The sequence below is a fragment of the Gobio gobio genome, assembly GCF_949357685.1.
Source record: "Gobio gobio genome assembly, chromosome: 18".
NCBI classification, from domain to species: Eukaryota; Metazoa; Chordata; class Actinopteri; order Cypriniformes; family Gobionidae; genus Gobio; species Gobio gobio.
The window spans coordinates 35,806,368-35,830,580 of record NC_137111.1 but is presented as its reverse complement, the minus strand read 5'-3'; the positions used below and the strand labels follow the sequence as shown (position 1 = coordinate 35,830,580).

Sequence of the window (24,213 nt, the reverse complement as noted above, 5' to 3'; positions counted from 1 at the left end):
AATATTCTTCTTCTGTGTTTATGGCTCATAAGACATCTGACTTAAATCCACTAAAAGAGAAAATGCAACAACTGTCTTAGACCCAGACCAAAACATATCACTGAGTCTGGGGCTTTCACAAGAAAATCTTTCTTTTGTGAACCCCGGGCCCCAGATCATTAATTATTTATAAGTCAGCGTCACATCCTCAGTTGGATCATGTTGACTGACCAATCCAGTGAGCTTCCTGTTGTTAAACGGAAGTACCAAGTAAATGTGGATTTACAAAGAAGAATGTTCGCAGGGATCATTTTCCTCCTTAATAAACCATACAAAATGACCTTGCATATGTTTTTTCTATTTTTATGTAATATCTTAAGCTTTTTGTTGGGTCTCATGCTGTCAGTGCTATATTGCAAATCCATATAAATGGCTGTGTGATGATCAGACTATTGCATCATCTTCAGGCCAGTCTGGATTCTGTATGCCCACTGGCTATAGCTTAATCCTGCTCTTTAGTTCTGACCTGTATTTGTGCTCCATTATTTGTCCCCAGCTTATATCTGGTCTACTGATTGAAACTGGTAATTGAAGTGCAGCAGATGCCTAAGGTGTATAATGGGAGTCAGACTTGGATGAATGTTTATTGTTGTTATACTGAACACAGTTCAGTATAGTGACAAAATGGACTTTCATAAAACTTAGCTGCATATAAAGAAAATTTTTGTTATAAATCGGGACTACCTGACTAAAAGAAAAAAAAAGAAAAAAAGGCTGTTGTCTTCCCTTTTGCCAAATAGGAACACTTCAACACAGATAATGCATTGGGCATTTCATTCTGCTATGAATACGCTTGACCAGAGTCAAATACCGCCTTGCTAGGCAATGCTCCTTAGCAAACTTTTAGTTATAAAAACCTCTGTAAACCTATACACACTTTGTTTGTAGTCATAATTTCAAACTGGGTGACTATGAACACAGTGTTTTTGAGTTTCTGAAGGATCATGTGACACTGAAGACTGGAGTAATGCTGCCTTCACGTGCTATAATAAATATCCTCTCAAGTCGTATTTAACACTGGGATGTTCAGGGATAATTTTGATAGGCAAATTCCTGAGATGGACAGGTCACAAAATTTAAACATGGCGGAGGGAAGAACGATTGCTGCTGTGACTGGTATGCTTTATTCTTTTTTCCACAACCGTTACATCGCCTTGTCTTGTCGTTAAAGTATACACATATCTTGTCATATTTACACATATGACTAATCTTTTGAAGCGTATTGTATTATACACAGCAAAAATAGCCTGTATATAGCCTTGTAATGCAGACACATGCATTTTCTGTACTTTGAGACGACATGTATTGTGAAAAGCGCTATACAAATAAATGTGAATTGAATTGAAAATGTGAATTGTATTTGAACGAAATTCCAGAATCGTCAGCAAGCTGACTAGTTTGTCAATGAATGGGATGCTATCATTTTGGCTTTAAAAAGATTTTCCCAATTAATAGGCGAGAATAAACCTGGTGGTGTCCTTCATGGTTGCTGCTCTATTCGACAACAAAGCACTTGAATGCAACAACCTCGTAATCACGACAAGTGGGAAGTTGGGAATTTCCTTTAGCATGTGACGGCAGCATAATGGCTGCTGAAAATTCAGCTTTGCCATCACAAAAAATAATAATATTTTAAAATTTAAAACAGTTATTTAAAATTGTAATACTATTTCACTATTTTACTGTATTTTTGATCAAATAAATGCAGCCTTGGTGAGCATAATATACATTACAAACATTTAAACGGTAGTGTAATTCACAAAATAAATAGCTCATTGTAATTCTGTTTTGGCATCGGAACATGCAGCAGAAATTCCCCTTAGTCAGAAACATTTACTTGTTTTCGATTTGCATAAGTAGGCCTGTTAGGTCAAGTATGTCATTATGTATGTTTATTACCACCCAATGGACACATTTTGTTGTTTCTGATAAGGTCTAGTCACAAGTGTATTAGATTTGGATTAATGATGGATCTTTCATCCTGCTGCCACATGCTGATGATGTAAATGAGATGTCTGCTTCTCATGGCCATATGGTACTTTTACAGCATCCCCAAATTTGCATTCTCAACGCGTTTTACTGCATTGGCCTCATTTTCTGCACGGAGATGTGGCGGTATATGAAAATTTATTTTATTTATATTTCAGGTTTATTTGAAAGAGATTGAACTCTATTTGTCTTTTTATAATTAAATGTAGTAGTGGATTCAAGGGTGATGTGATCGCGATCGTTATTGGCCGATAATCGTTTTATTGTTTAATCAGTGGTCTCTTTAAAGGCCGATCAGGTGGCGCAAAATTCACGAGACATATGTTTCTATGCACAGCTAATATTGCTTCACTACATTCACCGGTCTGGCAGTTCTATAGGTGTCTTAAAAGGACAATACATCGGAACGTCTTTGTTGAGACACTGTAATGACAGCAACCCTACAGTAAGAAATTAGGGCGCTGTGATATTGGTGCATTTCTTTCCTTCACAGCGGTGCACGATTGTTCCTCGCTAAAAGCCGAAACTCAACATCCAAATCGGCTAAATCAGTGATTGTCATGAAACAGTACTGTTTCTAAATTGCAGGATGTGCTCGATAACAAAAATAGTTATTAAAACTGCATTAAAGAGATAGTTCACCCAAAAAGGAAAATGACCCCATGAAAATCACCTTCAAACCATCCTAGGTTTATATGACATTATTCTACAATCTGAGTTATATTAAAAAATGTCCTGTCTCTTCCAAGCATTATAATGGCAGTGAATGGAAGCCCAAAATTTTAAGCCCAAAAAGTGTATCCATCCATCCATTATAAAAGTAATTCCCACAGGGTTAATAAAGGCCTTCTGAAGCGAATCGATGGGTTTTTGAAAGAAAAATATCCATATTTAACATGTTATAAAGTAAAATATCTAGCTTCCGGCGGACCGCCTTCCATATTCAACTTACGAAAAAAGCGTAACTGGCACGACGATGACGACGGACGCAGTTTTTTTAGACTGTTTGTTGTTTTTAAAATGATTTATTTCACAGGAATGCTATATTTGTTAAGGTTTGAAGCCTCGGTTTACCATGTAGTAGTATTATTTATTTCGGTGATCGGTATCGGCCAATACTGCTTTCAGTGATTGGTGATCGGAGTAAGAACAATGTTGTAACATTTAAATAACAGCATTGTGAAATAAGGACCATCACGATAGTCCAACATCTACATCTGTTTGATTAGTGAAGGTGACTTTTGTTCTTTTTTTTCATGTATATTTTTTTGTTTTGTTTCGTTTTTAGGGCCAGATTTACTAAACAGGACAAAAAAGCATTAGAGCGCAATTTCAAAAAAGCGTTAATATGGGTGGAAAGTCCCAGGAAAGTACCAAGAGCTATGCTATGAGACATGCTTTTTTGGGAATTAAATAATGGCACAAATACCAGTAAATTGACTAGAACAAACCTTAGTAAATCGCCTTGCATGATTATTTCAATACCTTCCTCCCATAAAATTTGCATCTGAAAGGGAAACTCCTACAAATGCATATGCAATAAGAAGGTCAGCCGCAAAAATAACCCTGCCCACGCCTTTTCAGGACTCATTTTTCACGGTTTCTTTAGTAAATCCTGACAGTAGTTTTTTTTTACGCCAAAAGAGGGTTTGCGCTGGCACAAGCTGTTGGTAAATCTGGCCTTTAGTGTGAGGGCAAAAGATTTCCCTATGCAGATTTCAAGTTGGTCACATGAATTCAGCATGCTGACCAACAGAAAGCTGCTTGGTTTGAAAGTGACTTCTGTGTGAGCTGTGCTTCATATATTACTACACTATTGATAATGAACAATGGACTTGAATTTTGGACTGACATTTCACTAATGTGACTGCACTTTTGGAAAGGCATCATTAAAATCACCCTTTTTAAAGCATTTCTGCTAAAGGCACAATGCATTGTGTCTCATTTATCAACGTCAGAAGGATATGGCCTGCGGAGTAAGGTGAATGGCACATACATTGTTCGCACACAAGACACTAAATCTATTCCCTTCCAGGGCAAACATCAGCTTGAATTATCTGAATGAAAGTCCACTGTTCATACATTCTGTCAAGCCCACTCGCTGTATTCTTCTTAAGCATTGAGGTTGTCTGGGGATCGATTTCTCTCCCAGCATTAGCATATGGAGATGCACTTAAAATAGATTAGCGTATATACTGTCTGGTGACTAGTCAGAAATGTAGTCTGATGCCTTCTGAGACGGAAGGCTCAGATGCCCTTAGGCTTATTGTTGCAGCTTCTCTTTCTGGAAATAAGAATACATTTTTGTCAATGCAATCCAAATTCTTTGTAAGAGAAAACTGAATAATGAAGATTTAATTTCTGAGTGTGGTGAGTTAGATAAAAGCAATGAACCGAGACAATGAAATGAAAAGTTTGTGATGACTCAGTGAAGAGATGATAATAATGACAGCAGTAAGAACCGTTTTAACAGTGTTGTTATAATTCACAGTGTTTATTTGCCCTGCAACATCATATTACCTTCAAGAACTTGCAACCTTCACTTGGCATTCACAGACACAAGGACTTCACTCTATAGCGAAATGTTACATTTCTGAAAGAGCGACATTCATGTCACATTGCATCAGCTGTACTTAAACCCTGTCTGTCATGAAGTGTTAATCTCACACAGTAAGTTTGAAAAGAATAGTTCATCCCACAAAGAAAATTCTGTCATCATTAACTCTCCCTCGTTTAGTTCCAAACATGACTTTCTTTCTATTTTGGAACACAAAAGGTGCAAAATATTAATGTGCTCATTTATGTTTTGGAAGATACAAAGATACAAATACTGCGTGTTTAATGTTAATTGCTTTATATATGCAATTTATTGACTTGTTTGTCAATAAATGGCATAATTTTAATTTTGTGATGAACTGTTCCTTTAAGAGTGTCTGTTTGCTACACTGGGTTGCAGCAGAGATGGGTCAGGCTAGTACTCATGGGTCATGATATGAGGTCAGGGGAATTAGGGAGGACACTTACACGGTACTTGTGTCATCATCTGGCTGGAGTTCTCATTAGATGGGTGTAGACTCCATGCAGAAAATCATGCAACAGCTTCGAAACACCATTAAAGAAGTTTTTCTTTTATGTGTAGTACAACAAAAACATCACCATCACATTTTAGATGTTCCAGTTGCTATTCCTTATTAAAATGGTGGTTTCCAGCTTTACTGCTTCTTTTATTCCAGACTGAATCAGTGCCTTATTCCTCTTAAAGATGACAGAGATTCAGAGATGAGCTGGAGGAAGCGTTAGCCACTCTTCCTGTTCATTGCGAACACACTCCGTCAACCCAAAACAATCCATCTCTTCAGACATTGAGGCAGGAGGATGCACTCACGGCCAGCATGGTGAAATCACCCTTTCACCCATTAAAAAACACCATATGTCGCTCCGTTTGGAAAAAGGGGGAGCTTGGGGGCACAGAGCGGCTTCAACAGAAAGTGATGTGTCTGTTCGGTGACTCATGAAGTATGTGTGCCTCTAAGAAGGTGAAGCTCACTCCCAAGTCAAGGGTAAAGCAGGCAGATTTGCCATTTCGCTTTAAGCTTTTAAATGAGTTTTTAAGTATTCTTATTCTCAAGATTGTCTCAGTAGCCATGCAGGGATTGTGATGGGTTTGAAGATTGAGATTGGTTTGAATGCATGTGCTCATCAGAAGGTACTGACGACCAACACTCTCCAGCTCCCAAAGCTCTTTCATGTCTTATTAAAAGAAAATGTTATATCACACCACATCAGAGCGCCTATGCCACGTTGTGCTTATTCCTGAATTCCGTGGGTAGTTGACGGGTATAAAGTCTTTCCTGTGGTTGCTCGATTAATGCTTGTGTTCCAGAAAAGAGAAAACCCAGCTGCTAGTATTCAGCTATTCCTCGCAAGCTCCCGAGATATAATCTATCTCTGTTGTGAAGGACTTCTCAGAACGTATTCCTGTCCAACACATTGTCCCAAACCTGTGCAGGCAATATCACAACTCTGTTGCTGAATGGAAGCACTTTTTTTGAAGTTATGTTATTATGGAAGCTTGTTTCCGCCATGGAATAAAAAAACAAATAAAATAAAAAATGTAATTTGTGAATTTTTATCACAATTCTGCGTTTTTTTTTCTCTCTTGCAAATTTAGTTTACATTAGCGAAACTCTTACTTTTTTGTGTTTTTGCCCTTGACTTTTGCAATTGCAGGTTATAAAGTCTGAATTGCATGATATAGTCGCAATTGCGTTATAAACTCGCAATTCTGACTTTTTTTCTTGCAAGTGCGATGTTATATATCGTCATTTTGACTTTATAACAAAATTGCGAGTTATAAAATCAGAATTGTGAGATATAAAAGCTTTTTTTCCTCAGAATTGGACTTTATAATTCGCAATTGTGATTTTATATCCTGCAATATTTCTAGTTTCTATCATGTAATTCTGAGAAAAAAGTCAGAATTACGAGATGTAAACTCGCAATTGAGAGAAAAAAAGTTACAATTATCTTATCAATTTGTTTATTCCGTGGCGGAGACAAGCTTATGTTATCGCATTAGACGCAGACTGACAAAAAGAGTTATTATACAGTAAATTTAAATACATTCTTATTTTTTACATCTTAACCCTTTTATTATTATACAAAAAAAAATTCCTTATAAAAGGAAGAAATACAGATGGAAACATAACGGAAGTACATATTTTTCAAAAAGTATTCATCATTACAAACTTGGAAAAAAGGAAAAATCCTGAACAATAACTTTTATTCGATTTTCATAGTGTTAGATTATGTACATTTTTTAAATCTTGCTTACATCTACTTTACATCCATAAGTGGACCTTTAGAATTTGTAAGTGGAGGTCAGCTATATTGTATTTCAGTGTGTGGATATTGTGTTCCAGCACCTCAAGCAGTATAATCATAGTGCACTCTTAGCAAATATGGGGCCCATTTATCAAAACGACACCCATTATTGATCAAGATGTTGTCATAGCGATATGCTAATAAAAAGGGCTTTCACAATATCCAATGTGAAGTAGCCCTAGCTGCTTGTGAGTACTGTATGATATTAGTGGGGAGGGTCTTCCCGGTGACACAGACATGCTCTCTACAATAACTACAGTTATACAGTCAGAGACTTGTTATTGTAGGTCAGATGCCAGTGAGACCTATTTAGTTTTTTGTTTATTTTTATTTTGTTTGTACATTTGAGGTTGTACATTGCTGTGAATAACTTGCGTACTACACAACATCAATGAATTTTTGGACATATTCCATTGAAATACTTTGTTTTTGGTCATATTCTACCATGGTATACTTTGTAGTACCATGAATTTTGTATAAATAAAAGAGGTTCAAAAGTATCATTGGGTCACCTAGAAGGGGCTAGTGGGTTTGTATGTCAGGAAGATACATTAAATTCCTCTTCCCAGACCATTTGCAGCTGTAGCCTGGAGCAGCTGAATGTGACCTCCTTTTCATAGAAAGGGGGGAAAAAAATCCCAGAGCCCAGTAGGGTGTGCAGCCAAGTTGCCTACATCACTTCCTGCCGCATCTGGCAATGATCATAGGCAGCGAGGGAGGAGGGAAGTGTCCCAGGCTTCTATAGCTTCAGAATAGAGTCAGCTTGCAGCAGATTTCAGCGCGGTCTAACGGATCACTCTCTCTCCCTCCACCCACATTCCACTGTCGGTTCAAATTTAGTCTATGTGGGACGGACATGATCTCTTTATAAAAGTCCACTATTGTTTTTTTAAAAGTTTGTAAGTTTAATAAAAGTTTGTATGGAGTGAGAAATGGAATGTTATTGATAGAAAGTTGTTTCATAATTGTCACTCTTTCTTTATCTGTCCATCAGGATGACGTAGGGACTGAGGCTGGAGAAGAGTGCAGAGATGAGCCTCACGTCCTGGTTCCTCGTGAGCAGCGGGGGTACGCGGCACCGGCTACCCCGTGAGATGATCTTTGTGGGTCGTGATGACTGCGAGCTTATGCTACAGGTCAGGAAGGGTGTCTCTCAGTATTAAAACTAAAACTACTAAAAATGCTTTCTTTAATTGAAGTAAAGCTGAAATAAAATATAAATATTAGATGAAAAACTTGAACATGAAAAACCTAAACAAAAATTTTAATAAAATAAGTTAAAGTACTACAACGACTAAAACTAAGACTGAAATAAAAAAATTAATTAAAGCCAAGTAGAAGTGTTAAAAAGCAAATATGAATATGTTCAAAATATGAATAAATCTTATAATAGTATTCTGATGGTATTACGACCATGTTTTTGAATCATGGTCATGGTTTACATAAGTGTGTAATTTTAAAACTGTTAGTATCACCCAGTAAAATTGCAAAAAGAATGACTGTTTTCAAACAGGTAGTCCTAGCTCAAACTGCTGTGTTAGAAATTCAAAAGCAGTGTTACATGTATCCTTCACTGTGAAAGCAATGCCAGAATGCATCGCTTCAAGCTCAGTGGAAATTATTTTTATAAAATGGTGGATGAGACCAGAGAAATCTCAATTATTTGTTTAATTCAATACAGAAAAAAATATCTCTTTTTAAAAAAAAAACAAAGTACTGACATGCTATTATCAAACTCCATTGGAATTAAATGTGAGTTAAGCTCTAATTGCGTGAGTTGCTTCCTATGTAGAATGTTCCAAATCTGTCACTTATGAAGTTCCTTTTTGGTTTGGATACTGCCTTGAAAGCAGCTCGCCTATGTAAGTAGTAGACAGCAAGGTTTTGGAGAGCTGTTACACTACCATTTGAAAGTTGGTGTCAGTATGCTTTTTTAATACTTTTATTCAGCAAGGATGCATTAAATTGATCAAAAGTGACAGTAAAGACATTTAGAATGTTACAAAAGATTTCTATTTCAAACAGAATCCTGGAAAAATATCACGTTTCAACAAAAATATTAAGAGGCACAACTGTTTTCAACATTGATAATAAAAATAAATGTTTCTTGAGCACCAAAATCAGCATATTAGAATGATTTCTGAAGGATCATGTGACACTGAAGACTAGAGCAATGGCTGCTGAAAATTCAGCTTTGCCATCACAGGAATAAATCACATTTTAGCACTTTGGACATTGTTTAGTACCTTCCTCCTCATTCATTTTTTTTTTAAGTTAGGCATCAACCTTCTTAGTATTCCTCAATCATTTCATTACAAAATTATTAAAATAATGCCTGTTTTCCCATTAAATCATTTTGTAAAAATTGTAAAGGGTTGCTAACGACCCCAGGTGTATAACAGTGAAAGTATATTTTATTCTGAACAACAATAGTTGAATCTTTGATGACTGAATAAGTTAAATTCACCTTTATTCCACAATGGGGCATGTCTGATAAACAATGATGAAGTGATGTTTCACTCATAGTTACCGCAGGCAGAAAACAAAAGTCTAGAAAGTATCATCAGCAAAACTTGAAATGGCTCAGCAATTTACTGCAGAACAAGTACCGAGCTCTATCAAATATTAGTGTCAGTGTCACTTGATGGATCAGCGATCAAAATATTGATTTTGAAGATGTTGAAAATTATAGTTGTGAGAATATGTTTGAGATTGCGAATATGAACCAGATGCTGAATGTACTGAAATGAGCACTGACAGTGGACAGTGATGATGCTATACAACATCTGCTCAAACTAAACCCTTCCAAGCTCCAAAAGGTAACAAAATATGCTTTATTTTATTCTTCTGTAATTGTTACTCCAATATCAAGAGCGTTTTATACTATTGCGACAGGTAGAGGTCCATCCGTGTTAGATATAGATCTGGGTCGCCAAAAACTTGAATATGTAATAATAGCGAAACAATCATGCATTTAAGGGTTAAAATATGTTCAAATAGAAAAATAAATGCAGCCTTCGTGAGCATAAAATACTTTCAAAAACATTTTTAAAATCTTATTGAACCTAAACTTTTGAACAGTAGCGTACTTCACAAGCTCTGTAAAATTATCATAGGAAGGATGGGGACCGATTAAGTCATACCCAGGAGGAATGTTGTGTTCCAGCTAAGTGGCATGACTGTTACTATCTACCTCAGCATCAGTATACACATGTTAGTCATACTGCTTTAATAATAGAAAGTGGGGCAAACAGCTCATGGGGTACTTTTAGATGTACTACAGTGTCGAACTACGAGATCATAGACTGTAATGCCAAACATTGAGGGAGAGAGTGTCAGTCATGTCATTAGAGAGCTGAGTAACCCGGTCTAACTACAAAACAATCTTCACGTATCACAACACAAACTCTGCAGAAGATGTAATATCTTCTTGAAGAAAAGCTGTGTACTATGTAATAGAATCATTAGCAACCACATAACAAGGCGCTAAAAACCTCTCACAACACCTTAGCAACTGCATAGCACCTCTGAGGTGAAAAGGGTCTTCTGAGGAAAACATTTTGGTCGAAATATCTTCTTTGGACCTCAAAATTAAAAATAACAAAAAGCCTTTTCTTAAATCCAGTTACCAGTACACAAGCCTAGCATATACTATGCTCATTGACCAGCCTTTAAAATGGTGAGTATAGTAGACAGTAGATGAACAAACTGTGTTTAAACACTAGTCTCTGGTAGACATAAACAAGGCTTTGTTTAGTCAGGAAACCCCCATTTTTGACCCTTCCATGTTAGGGTCAGACGCATATCAATCTCAATCTGGTCATGTGATTGCATTACAAAATGTTTAGTGGTCACATGGTTTGTCTCAAAATAGATTGGTAAAGTATTATATTCCTTATCACTGAACTGAGGATGAGTTCTCTTTTGAACTAGAGCCACTGTGCTCATGTGCTCATTTTAGGCGCTTTATCGTCAGCACATATAGGTTCCACACCTTAAACTTGTTTGTTCATTTAATGTTGGTTTTATGCTGAACAACTTACACTTGTCATTACAATGTCTGCAAACGAGAGATGAGGAGATGGGCCTTTCCTCTAGTGGATCATCAATTTATTCAAATGAAGATACGATGCCTGAATATTAATTGAACAATTAATTTTGACATTACACATATAACATTTTTCTGCAAATTTTCACTGGCAAAAGTGAAAATCAATTCAATAGGAAATTAGGAATCCACACGATCAGGAATTTTGCAAAAGGGTGAAAGATTTCCCCACTAAGATTTTGCAACATTTGACCAACAGAAAACAGCTTGGTTTGAAAGTGAGTTCTTTGTGGGCTGTGCTTCATACAACTCTATGCTATTGACAATAGACAATGGAACTTTTTGTCCACGAAATTTCGCTAATGTCACTTTGAGGCCACAACCTAGTGTGAGGGAATGTTTCTCATCAGATGTCTGGCATGTTGCAAACGTGAGAAATGTCACCTTCAAATTCTATCATTGTTACAAGGTAAAATGCTTCTGTGCCTACATATAAACTATCTTCCAAAAATAACAAATCTATGAAGTGATAATGCTCAGCTCAAACTGTCTCAGGTTGGTAACTCCTGCTTTTACCTTTCTGTGCAGTCTCGCAGTGTAGACAAGCAACATGCTGTCATCAACTATGAGTCCAGCAGTGACGAGCACAAAGTGAAGGATCTAGGAAGCCTGAATGGGGTGAGTAAGAGCGAAAGTCAATGGAGTGGTACATTTCTGATGCATGAATGCCACTGCCTTTAAAGAAACAAATTGTAAAAAAACACACACAATAGTATAGTAAATTATAGATAGTTCAGTAAATTAAGTTTCCAGATAATAAAATCAATTTAAATGACTAAATGTACATTTATAATAATAAATACATATTTATTGAGCAATAAATAAAACCTCTTACATATCTCTCTGGAGTACTTGATTGGGATTGGTCAGTCATGCCAGTCAGGCAGCCAGTTTTCTACATAAATGTGCTTTCTTCATAACATGTCACTTGTATCACTTTACAGTCTCTTTCTGTACAGTCTCTTACACAAAATAATTTCAGTTTAAAATATAGCTGCGAGCAGCAATTGTCGGGGTTCAAGCGTTTAAGGCCATTAAGCACATGTGTACATTTACATTTTACATTTAGTCATTTAGCAGACGCTTTTATCCAAAGCGACTTACAAATGAGGGCAATAGAAGCAACTAGAGCAGTCAAGGGCAACAATATGCAAGTTCTGTAACAAGTCTCAGTTAATCTAGCTCAGAACTAGCTTTTTTTAATATAAATTAGACAGACAATGAATAGAATGATAAGTGCTATTCTTGATTGGTCAGGTGTTGCTGGAAAAGATGTGTCTTTAGACGTTTTTTGAAAATGGCTACAGACTCGACCGCACGAATTGAGATAGGCAGGTCATTCCACCAGGTGGGAACGGTCCAGGAAAAGGTCTGTGACAGCGATTTCATGCCTCTCTGGTATGGCACCACAAGGCGTCGTTCACTGGCAGAACGCAAGTTCCTGGAGGGTGTGTAAGTCTGAACAAACGAGTTTAGGTATATTGGTGCAGACTCAGAGCCAGTGGTTGTTTTGAAGGCGAGCACCAGTGCCTTGAATTTAATGTGAGCGGCTATTGGTAGCCAGTGCAGACTGATGAAGAGAGGCGTGACGTGCGCTCTCTTCGGCTCATTAAAGACCAACCTCGCCGCTGCATTCTGGATCAGTTGCAAGGGTTTGATAGTGCATGCCGGAAGGCCCGCTAGAAGAGCATTACAGTAGTCCAGTCTGGAGAGAACAAGAGCTTGGACCAGGAGTTGGTGGCATGATCTGATAGGAAGGGTCTAATCTTCCTAATGTTGAATAGTGCAAATCTGCAGGACCGGGTTGTTGCAGTGATGTGGTCAGTGAATTTTAGCTGATCATCAATCACAACCCCAAGGTTCCTGGCTGTCCTGGACGGAGTTATGGTTGATGATCCTAGCTGAATGGAGAGATTGTGATGCAGTGCTGGTTTGGCTGAGACCACAAGCAGTTCTGTCTTTGCAAGGTTGAGTTGCAGGTGATGTTCCTTCATCCAGGCTGAAATGTCTGTTAGGCAGGCAGCGATACGAACACCAACCGATGGATCATCAGGTTGAAATGAGAAGTAGAGTTGAGTGTCGTCGGCATAGCAGTGATAGGAAAAGCCATGTTTCTGAATGACCGATCCCAATGATGACATGTAGATGGAGATGTGTAAAAAGATATTGTGTTTTATTTATGTAACCACTTAGATCATGGATGGAAAAGATGTAGGTGTCCTCAGAGTGTGCCAACACATGTGTGTAAAATTTGGTGTAAACTTGGTCCCATTTCGTTTTGAAGTTATAGATACTTTTATTTATGAGACCATAGAAATGACCCATGGGCGACATTGATTAGATTTGTTTGCCACTTCCTATCAAAATTTTGACATTTGGGCATTATTGTTTAGCTATTGACCTATGTTTTTGAATTTCCTGCGGTGGTTTCGTCTCGATCGGTTTTGAAGATATTCGCAAAAGTACGCTAAATCACACTGTTGCTCAAACGTTGGACTCGGCAAGGATTCAGGAGTCTAAGAAAGTAAATGGTAAATGGACGGCATTTATATAGCGCTTTTAACAGACCTACGGCCATTCAAAGCGCTTTTCATTTGCCTCACATTCACCCATTCATGCACTCATTCACACACCGACGGCGGTGTCAGCCATGCAAGGCGCCATCCAGCTCGTTGGGAGCAGTTGGGGTTAGGTGTCATGGACACCTCGGCACTTGGTCAGGTGGAACCGGGGATCGAGGTGACTCCTATGAAAAGCGCTCACTCGAAATTTCTCAGGCTCCTTCAGGGCATCGTGTCAATGACACACACAGAGTTTCGTTCCAATCGGCCTTCATTATCCTTGTCTAATAGATGCTCAAATTTCATTGACCGATGACGGTCATGTTTTTTGAGATACGCCAATGTCCTCATAGATGGACATGGCACCCTGGACAAAGACACTGCATGCCAATTTCCAAAAGTCAATCCAAATGTTCTGAGTTTAGGGAAAATATCTTGTTCCGCTCATGAGTTATAGCCATTTTAGTAAAAGTGGCCCCGGTCACATCAAACATTTTGGCTCCCCTTAGCGACTGTGAATTGAAATTTTTATTTTTTTTTATTTTTATAATTATTGATATTCACTCTCCAGGGAATATTTCTGCACTGGTTTGGTTCCGATCAGGTAGTTCGCAAAAGTATGTTTTAAAGAAATCCAAAATACCCAAAAATTTCTCCAGAATGACAAGCAAATCTGTCATACATTTTGTCCGTCTTGAGCCAAGGTTTTGGAGTTATGAGCCATTTCATACTTTTGACCGCTGTAGTGCCCCGTCAGGCCGATCGGGGAGAGCCTTGGTGACGTTGTAGGTGGAGGGAGCTACCAGCCTTCAACGTTTCAAGTCTCTACGACTTATGGTTTGGTCTGCCGATAATTTTTAAGGGAGAAAGCTGATCCTTGGAAAATTTTACAATTACAATAGGGTTTCATCGCTACGCGCTTGAACTCCCCTTGAAAACACATGCATTTACTTATTACAGTCAGCATGTAATATGCAGGATAATGTACAGTCGACCAAACATTATTTGAAAGATAAGGTCTAGGTTCTTTAAAAGTTGGAATTTTCATTTCATGTATATTCAGCCTGTTGTTGAATCTTGACAGATTAAATACGAACTTCCCTCTTCAGACTTGATTCTTGTACTATGTGGTAGTACTAAACCTTAGTATATTGAGGTGCAGCCTGCTTTTCCTGAGTCTGTGTTCTGAGTTTGTGTTAGATTATATCTGTCTGTTTGAGGTCAGTAGAATCTCTATGACTAAATCAGAACTCATGGGGCCACTCACACAAATTACAACCTCTTCCTGTTGAGTCATGCCTAAGAATTCCTCTTCCTGTCCTGCTTTGGCAGGAAATGACTATTATAGTGTGTGCAGCATATTATCCACCTTTTTTTAGCAGTTTCAGGACTGTTTACACTAATGTTGAGCAGGGATCTGTTTTCAACAAAATCCTAACACAACAAGCCCGGACGTTGTATGAAACTACCATATTCCTTTAGTTGAAGTTGGCACATGTTGAAAACTGAACATAATGAAGGGAAATAACTTGCAGTCAGCCACTGAAGAGCCTGCACAAATTCCCCCACTGTGACCCCACATTACAGCAGAATATCTTAAGGTCTTTGGATATTGTTGGAAGGACAGAGGAGGAGATTGATTCAGCTTTTCAATGGAAATTTTAAACTTGAATGCTCTAGAAAGTGCTTTGTCAGTGCGCTTCGCTCCCCCTCTTTGTTGGGCATTGCAGGAAGCTGCTGATATTTGAGACAGAGCAGAACTTACAGCTCATTATAATCACCTTGAAGGTTTTCATACTTTGTGAGGTGGCTCTCACTGTTGTGATATGTTTAGAGGGATCTGTTCGCTGAACTTTTGAAGTCAAACTCATTAAATACACAACCGTCTTGATGAATTAATTCTTAACGAATGGCAGGTGAATGGGGTGTTGTGTGTATGGTGATCTTTAGCTATAGGTGAAGTCTGATGGGGATTAGGAGATCAAGGAGATTTTGAGATTAAACCATAAGCATGTCATTATTTCTCAATTTGTATCATTTTAAAGTGGATTTTGAAAGAAAAAGCCCAGATTTAGCTGTTTAATCCTTTGATACTTTGGGAAAGGAAAGTCTTTGTTTTGTTTTGTTTCAAACTTCGTTATTCCTGCATAAAATACCCCCATGAAATCAGATTAAGTGTTTTGTGGCTTTTAGTTTGTGTGTGTTACCTTTGAGATCATCTAAATGCTATAGGTTGCTAGCTATGCTCTAAATACTTCTAAATATTGATATTTTTTTCTTAGCATATATATATATATATATATATATATATATATATATATATATATATATATATATATATATATATATATATATATATATATATGCACATTTACAAATTATAGTCTTTCTCTTCTGAGGAAAACAGCAAAAATATTGATTCACTCATCCTGCACTACACATATTTTTGTCCAATCAAATGCTCTCTAAATGAGAACATCCTTCCCTGTAATGCAATCTGCTTCTGATAAGAAAATAGCAAATCATAGTTCAAGACTGTAACTAATTAGCTACGGGTTATTTTCAATAGAAAATATATAAATACAGTTAAAAAAAAAAAAAGTGAAGTTAATATACAGGTAAGTTAAGAGTGAAACATCTTGGTAACACTACTTATTGGAAGGACCTTGTGAAATGATCCCAGGAGATGCTCTTTGGTTGGATCCCAACGCACTTCTTCTAGTATAAAATGCTATTAAAGTTGCAACCAACTTCAGTTCAGAGTTGTTACGTATCTTCAAGTGAAACAGAATATTGAATAGAGGGTGGGGATTTATTTTAGCGCACCTCCTCTCCATCCCTCGCTCATAGCAGATGGTTGGAGGGGAATGGTTAAGGATATTCAATCCAAGAGGTCAAACTGACATCAGAGAAATGCATTCCAGAGCGGAAGCAAATTTTCAGATTTGTATTAAAAATTACCACAACAAACTATTTTTTTTTCTGTGTATTAACATGGATTAATTGTTCACCACAAGGTTAGCAATATGGGCTAAGTAAATATGATCAATTTTGATTTCATGAGGACTTTAAGACCGTATAAAGGCTTTTTAAAATTTTGTACTAGATGTCCTTTGGACCTTTTATTCTAATGTTTTTAAATAACATCGTCTTTAAAGATATATACTAAACAGTTCATATCCATTCGTCCATTCTCCAAACCACTATATTCTCATATTGTGAACTAGGAATTAACTTCTGTGTCTGTGATTTGAACTTTTTACAAAAGTATTTCAACCAGTATAATTTGAACAGCTCTCTAAAATGTGAATTGCATTGTCTTTTTTATTTTCAGACATTTGTAAATGATGTCAGGATCCAGGAACAGATGTACATCACTTTAAAGATGGATGACAAACTGAGGTTTGGATATGATATCCTTCAATGCGCCACATTATTTTTAATATGCGCTGCTATTGGTAGATTACAATGGTCATAATGGAAATTCTTTAATTCACCCATTGTCAGTAGATCAACCCCAGAACTGCCCACTCCCATTGGTGCTTTTATGGGATTGCGGTCCATAAATCTGGCCCTTATGGTGATGATACACAAGGCAACTTGTTGAGCAATGTTACTAGGCAATGTTGCTTTCAATGGGCAACCAGGTAAGACACATGACCGATCAAAAGTATCCAGATAGAAATTTGTTGCCCATTCCCAATGGGAAAGTGGCCAAGCAACATTGCTTTGTAACTTTGCCCAGCAACATTGCTCAAAAAAGTTGCCCCATGTATCATCACCTTTAGTGTTAATTTAGTATTTCGTAGTATCCTTATGTGATTTATTGGAAATTGATTTGTTTATACGCTCATAATTTGGAAGATTTGTGTGTATGTGCATGAAAAAGAATGAGTATTTGCGGGTGAACATTGTCCAAAAGGGTGGCAGAAAGTTAATTTTGAGCCTTTGTGTGAATAAAGTATGAACATACAGTATGTTTTAGCTATTTATGAGACTGTCTTCCTTAACCTGACTCACATACCAACCTGTTCACTGTGGAACGAGGAGAGCTACATGTGCCAGAGGAGGCTCTGAAGGTAAAACCACCACTACATCTCTGAAACAGTTAATATTGCCAACAATATGCTTGTTCGTCAATTTATAAAGATGTTGGTGCTTGTATTATCAGAATTGCACATGCTTGTCTTATGTAGTTTATTTATCTTCCTGAAGTAATGTCTGATGACAGGTTTCTGGCACTTACTTTGTTCTTCTCCCTCCAGCATGAGAAGTTCACCAGCCAACTTCAAATGGGCAAGAAGCCCACCTGTGCAGAGCCCTTAAAAACCCCCAAGTCTTCTCCAGACAAAGCCAAAGTGAAGAAACCCACAGAGCCCATTGCTGAACCAGCAGGCAAAGCTGCAGAGGCTAACAAAGGAGATGACAAGATGCAAGGTAAAAACCACCTTCATGATGTCAGGGTGTACGTTATGGATACTTGTATTAGTGTTTGAAGTTTTTAAGCTACTTTGTAGGTGATGCAAAACAATGTTTCATCATTAAATAACGTGACTCTTCAAATGAGTAATACTGGACTGCTATGCCCCATCTGACTAATCCAGTGTCCCTTTTCACCAGAGCAAGGTGACATAAATGAGCTTGGTCTATTTTTATCAAGGAACTAACTAGTAGCAGGTGTACATGACCTTCTGTCATCTCATCTCAGATCAAGCACCAGGGCAGTATTCAGAAAATTAATTAACTCTCCTCACACAGTAGCAACACAAACATGTGACTGTTGTGAAAGATAAAAATGGCTCTCTGGCTAAAGACACCCAAACACTATAAGATCTGATTTTTGGGCCCAATTTTCCCCTTCCGATAATCCTAGGTAAAGTCCCAATTAACTTGATGGTTCTCTACAGATTATGTTATCCGATTTTCCTGTGGTGTGAGGTGTGTTAAAAGTGATTTGAATCTGCTCAGAAGAACATCAGGGACGCACCGATAAATATCCAACATGTTGAATATTTACAATCAGAAATCCTGTTGTGTGGGGGAAACCCCAAGGACAAACCTGCACACACTCTGTAGATTGTAACGTGGACCGAAACAATACCCAATCAGAAAGCAAGCATAACACAACTTCATCCAAACCCCTTTTTCTTTTTCCCCCACGATTTTTCTGTAAAAAGCAGTCCAAACACTATTATTACTAATTTCTTCTAGCCCGTCCTCCGCCATGATTTCGAGATTTCTCGTGTTCACAGTCGGGAATCTGTGTTTGTGAATGGACAGGTGTGAGGTGTGCTGTCTTGGTCCACACACTATAGGAACAAAACTGTTAGTGAGTGAAAATCAAGTTTTAATGTTGTTTATACTGTATGTCTATGTGGTGTTTTTAATATGCTTCAAGACAAACCATGTGCAAATTCATGAGTCAACACCATATATTCGCATTAAATCGCTTGAAATTGCTGGTGTTTCTAATGTCACAAACTACCTTGCAACCAATCACACTAACGTACGGGTGGGCTTTAGCATATCATTAACTATGCTGTGAAGCGGGGGAGTCTCAAGAGAAGCCAGGCTATCCCAGTATATTTTTCTGTTGAAATCGGGTACATTTAGCAATATAGCAGGTGAATTATGTATATGATGTATATTACGATGTTATGAACTATATGCGTTTCTCCACTGACATTGCACAAAGTTGTTCAAAGCGTTTCTGGTAGGCAGCTGTCTGACTCTGAGGTGGTGAACGGGAACATGGTTTGAGTAACATTAGCAACACATTATTAGCTGTTTGATAATGTAGTCAAGCCAAAGGCTAATCATATTAATTCCCATTATGTGTCTGACGTTGTAAAGAGCGATACATAAAATGCATTACCACTCTGATACATCGACTTAGACAACCCTGTATGAGTAAGTGGAGGTGGGGCTCATTTGCATATTCATGGGTCCACGCATACTAAATGAAGCAAGGGTGTAGAGTGTTTACATGGGTGTACATTCAAGCAATTTTTAAAGGCGTTAATATATTTTTCACATGAAAAAAACTTAAACATGTCCTTTTGGTGATCAAAGATGAGTTTTAAGGGATAAACTTATTCACTACGGGGGACTTTATATCTATTAATTTTTTGTTGTCATGATTGTGGTTGCTTACATTTTAAAAATATTTTGGTGAGGGCCAGCCTTCAGCCTTTTTTCCCTGCAATGGAAAATGGAAAAAAGCTTATCACAAATGGAAAATTAAGAATGACATTGTCAACTCTAAATGGCTAGCACGGTTCCATTGATTTTCCATCGATGACCATTTGTTCTAAGGGCATGAATGATACCTCAAATCATGCAGCTTGATGAGGAGAGGTGTTTTGTTCATTTTAATCACATAGATTTATTCTCAGAGTCATATCTAGGTTTTAGCACATTAGCGAATATAATTGGGATGGGCTCTTTTGACCAGTAAGCAACCATAGCAACATGATAAAAACCACTGAGAAAACCTCAGCTACTACATGGCAACGCCTTGGTAACCACCCACAACACTCTAGTATTGATGGTGAGTTTAGCACTTCATAGTTCTGGTCTTTGATTCAAAGTTGTTGTAAAATACTCTAACTGCGCTGTATGTTTATTGAGTGTTTTCTTTTGCTAAACATGGCTGAAGAATTACATTGCTTGGCTGAAGTATTTGTTATCAAGATTATTACATTTTTGTTGCTGAGAGTTTATTTTATGAAACCTTGCCAGGTATATGTAGTAGTAATATATAGTGTCATGCCTAGCAACGGCCCTTATTGGCTGTTCTAAAATCACTGTAAACCACAGCTTAATGGGGTTTATTTGAGGCTTTAACCCTAAGGTCTCAAACACACATGTAGTTTATGTGTTACTCTATGTAATTAGAACTGTGGTTCAGCCCTGTCGTGAAGTGCTGGGGATTTAATAATAGGGAAGGGAACAGCGCTACGCCCATGCCTGTTTTCCAGCCATCAGTGTTTCAAGGGTGGGTAGCATTTAACATGCGCTCTTATCTCATTGCCACCTGGTTATTTCATCCTGCTAATTGTCAGGCTTGTCTAAAAGTCCCTTAGACCCGGCTGTTAAAGTTGAATGATGCATCTGTGAAAAGCGCATGAATAAAACTACTGATTTCTGTAGAGAATCAAACCCACTGCAGCACTAGGAATCACTGAAACAATATTATGCATTCACAATCTTCCGCAATTCACTTGATTTGAGTGATCCTGTGCAAATGGAAGGTGTTCTGCCCTTCACAGATCAGAAACAGACTTATGTTTCTACTTTATGAAATTAAGGTTCAGGTATTAATTGTATGTATCCTTGTGTGCTCAAAGCAAAGCTAATATTTTCATTTCTATAACAGGTGATATAGCTGCCTTGCACAGGGGAACCCCACTGTATGGACAGCCATCCTGGTGGGGCGACGGGGATGCAGATGATGAGAATTCCTTTAAACAGGAGAATAAAACATCTGGGAAGAAGCAGGAGAACAGTGGGACAGGTAAGACATCCCAGAATCATTTTAAACACTCTCTATTTACAATATGTTTTTAATTGGATTGTTTTACTAGAATAATTTGTATTTGATTTGACATAGAGTACAAATATCTAGTATTTATGTATTTTTTCCATAAATGAGTTGAATTTACTTGAAACAAAATTAGATATTACAATTATTTTTTTAAGAAGTCTCTTATGCTTTCCAAGGCTGCGTTCATTTAATAAAAATGTATTCCTGTGACGGCAAAGCTGAATTTTCATCAGTCATTACTCCAGTCTTCAGTGTCACATGATCCTTCAGAAATCATTCTAATATGCTGGTTTTCTGCTCAAGTAACAATTCTTATTATTTTAAAATATTTTCAAATATAGAAAGAACAAAAAATGTATTTCAATAATTTGAAATAATATAACTCTTTTGTGACATCATAAATGCTACTGTCACTTTTGATCATTTTGAAGCATCCTTGCTGAATAAAAGTATTAATTTATTTTAAAAATCTTACTGACCCCACACTTTTGAAAAGTAGTGTATCTTCATTCAAGTTTCATTTTTAAGTTAAGTTCATTTATCTTTATTTAGGATATTAAAAAAATGATTAACAATAATCTCAGAAATATATATGTCAATACTATGTCTATATGTTCAGAACAATTTTGATTAGTCCATATATGGCCCGACAGATGTTGACCAAAGAGAACAGTTGTCTTAAATGAAGGGTTTGTATTGTTTGCTGTTTAATCCAGAAAAAGAGCGTAAAATATGCTTCCGATTGAAACTGGCGTGTTGTTGTGTGCTTTGATGCAGGGGTCTGGAATCCTATTAACTTGCTCCGTATAGGAATAATGGGATTGTAGATTACTGAGGCTTTACCACAGCAGGACATCATACGTTTGCTACAGACACTAAACCAGACAAGTGCACCCAAAATACAGCAAGAAAAAAACACGTTGTGCACTTAATTATCATACCATTTTGGTTTATGTGAGGTCAGACTATCAGATCTAGATAACGTAATTCTATCTCAGCTTCGTCCAGCATGTAGACATGGCCTCGACATTGTGCTCTTGCTCCAAAACACAGTGGTAACAGGTGAAGTTTTTTATCCATCAAATATTAAATTAAGTATTTGGTCATATATACACTATAATGCCAAAAGTATTGGGACACCCCTCCAAATCATTGAATTGAGGTGTTCCAATCACTTCCATGGCCACAGGTGTAATCAAGCATGCTGACTGCTTCTACAAACATTTGTGAAAGAATGGGCCGCTCTCAGGAGCTCAGTGAACTCAAGTGTAGTACTGTGATAGGTTGGCACCTGTCCAATAAGTCCATTCGTGAAATTTCCTCACTATGAAATATTCAGTTTAAGCTGTTATAGCTGCAAAGGATGGGCCAACTCCATATGAAACCCTATAGATTAAGAATGGGTTTTCATCAAAATTCATGTGCATGTGAAGGCAGGCGTCCCAAAACTTTTGGCAATATAGGAAATATAGTGTACTTGAATAGAGAGTTTGGCCACTGTAACCCACTGAAGCTTATTTATAACTGCACATGGAAATGTACTGAATGACATGTCTAAATTATGAACAAGATATTAGACAAAGATAACCATAAACATGAGTTTTTAGGTTTATTTCTTTATCATGTGTACTGGTTTTATCGTTGACCCCAGAATAGACCATCAAAGATCTTAAAGCACTCGTGCCCTTGAGCCCTCTTAATTTAATTCACTCAAAACAGCACCGTCTCTGTTCAAAGACACAAAATCTACTCCCAGAAGAAGCCTTGTTCCTCTCTGAGGGAATGTTGGGTAAATATATCTCGAAGGGGTAGTGCTGACACACTGAATGGCATTGTTTGACAAAACCTTCCAGTCTTGCTCAGGCAATGAAGATAGACTCAGGTTCAGGAGACAGCAGAGTTGGCAGAGACTCCAAATTAATCAGCATTATTTATTTCAGACTTGATAAACCTCAGTGCTGCCACACACACAGAGAGAGAGAGAGAGAATCATTCATGCAAGAGTCCACCACATCAAAGTTCCAACACCTCCCAGGGCTATTTTAGGCGGCAGTCAAGGCTGGTTTTTCGAAGGTAGGGCCAGTGTAGGAAAGGAAGAGGAAGAGAATGTAAAGGGAACCGTCTCCCTTAAGAAGTGAATAGGTTCATTTGTAGACAGGCCCAGCCCCCTCTATCTCCATTGTCACGGAGGCGTGTTTGCTTTCTCCTCTGTGACACCAGCGCCGTTCATCACAGAGGCAGCCACACATGCTAGATTTGTAAGTATTTTGTGTATTTGAGTTGTTGTTGTACTTTATCAAACATAGTTATTTGTTTGTTAACTTGCTACAAAAATATGTATAAGACATTGTGCCTCACAAGAATTTTCTTTGGTTTCTTTGCTTCTACTAAACAGATTTCACAGTAGTTAAAGGGATAGTTCCCCCAAAAATGAAAATTCTGTCATCATTTACTCACCCTCAAGTTGCTCCAAACCTGTATGAATTTCTTTGTTCTGCTGAACACAAAAGATGATATTTGGAAGAATGTTTGTAACCAAGCAGATAGAGCAACTATTGACTACCATAGTAGGGGAAAAAATACTATGGTAGTTAATAGTTGCTCTCTCTGCTTGGTTACAAACATTCTTCCAAATATCATCTTTTGTGTTCAGCAGAACAAAGAAATTCATACAGGTTTGGAACAACTTGAGGGTGAGTAAATGATGACTTTGATGATTTTGGGGGAACTATCCCTTTAAGTGAAGTAGAATTCTTATAATGGTTAGTGCTTTTCTGTTGACTGAGTAATTGTGTTTTCTAGTTTATCAGAGATTTAGTTAAGCTAAAGGGAGGATAAGAAGCATTTTTGCTTTGGTTTAAAAGAGGAAGTGCAGAGTATTTTTAAAAAGAGGAAGTTTCAGCTGCACTCTGATTGGTCAGAGGATTAACTAGACATAAATGTAGGGGTGTAATTGTGGAAATGTAAGTGGAACTGATTCAGATGCATTACTGATGACATCATATTTGGAAAATGTTGCTGTGCCTGTAAATGGCTTGAGCTTTGAAATCACACTTTAATGAAATGAATGAAATATTGACCCGTAA

The 24,213-nt window shown here is 37.5% G+C and overlaps 1 protein-coding gene across 11 annotated transcripts in view; it reads left to right on the top strand.

The window, feature by feature from the left end:
• The window catches only part of cep170aa (centrosomal protein 170Aa), a 48,912-nt gene that overhangs the window by 1,583 nt on the left and 23,116 nt on the right, over window positions 1-24,213 (top strand). For 7 of the 11 annotated variants that reach the window (XM_079843112.1, XM_079843111.1, XM_079843110.1 and 4 more), the window contains exons 2-7: window positions 7,907-8,048; window positions 11,549-11,638; window positions 16,916-16,994; window positions 17,602-17,660; window positions 17,847-18,018; window positions 20,960-21,097. In XM_079843112.1, the coding sequence (XP_079699238.1) occupies window positions 7,944-8,048; window positions 11,549-11,638; window positions 16,916-16,994; window positions 17,602-17,660; window positions 17,847-18,018; window positions 20,960-21,097 (643 nt within the window). In that variant the 5' untranslated portion in view covers window positions 7,907-7,943. Of the gene's footprint in view, window positions 1-7,906; window positions 8,049-11,548; window positions 11,639-16,915; window positions 16,998-17,601; window positions 17,661-17,846; window positions 18,019-20,959; window positions 21,098-23,305; window positions 23,386-24,213 lie in introns of those variants that run through there. The other 4 variants (XM_079843106.1, XM_079843105.1, XM_079843104.1 and 1 more) reach the window with 4 other exon arrangements.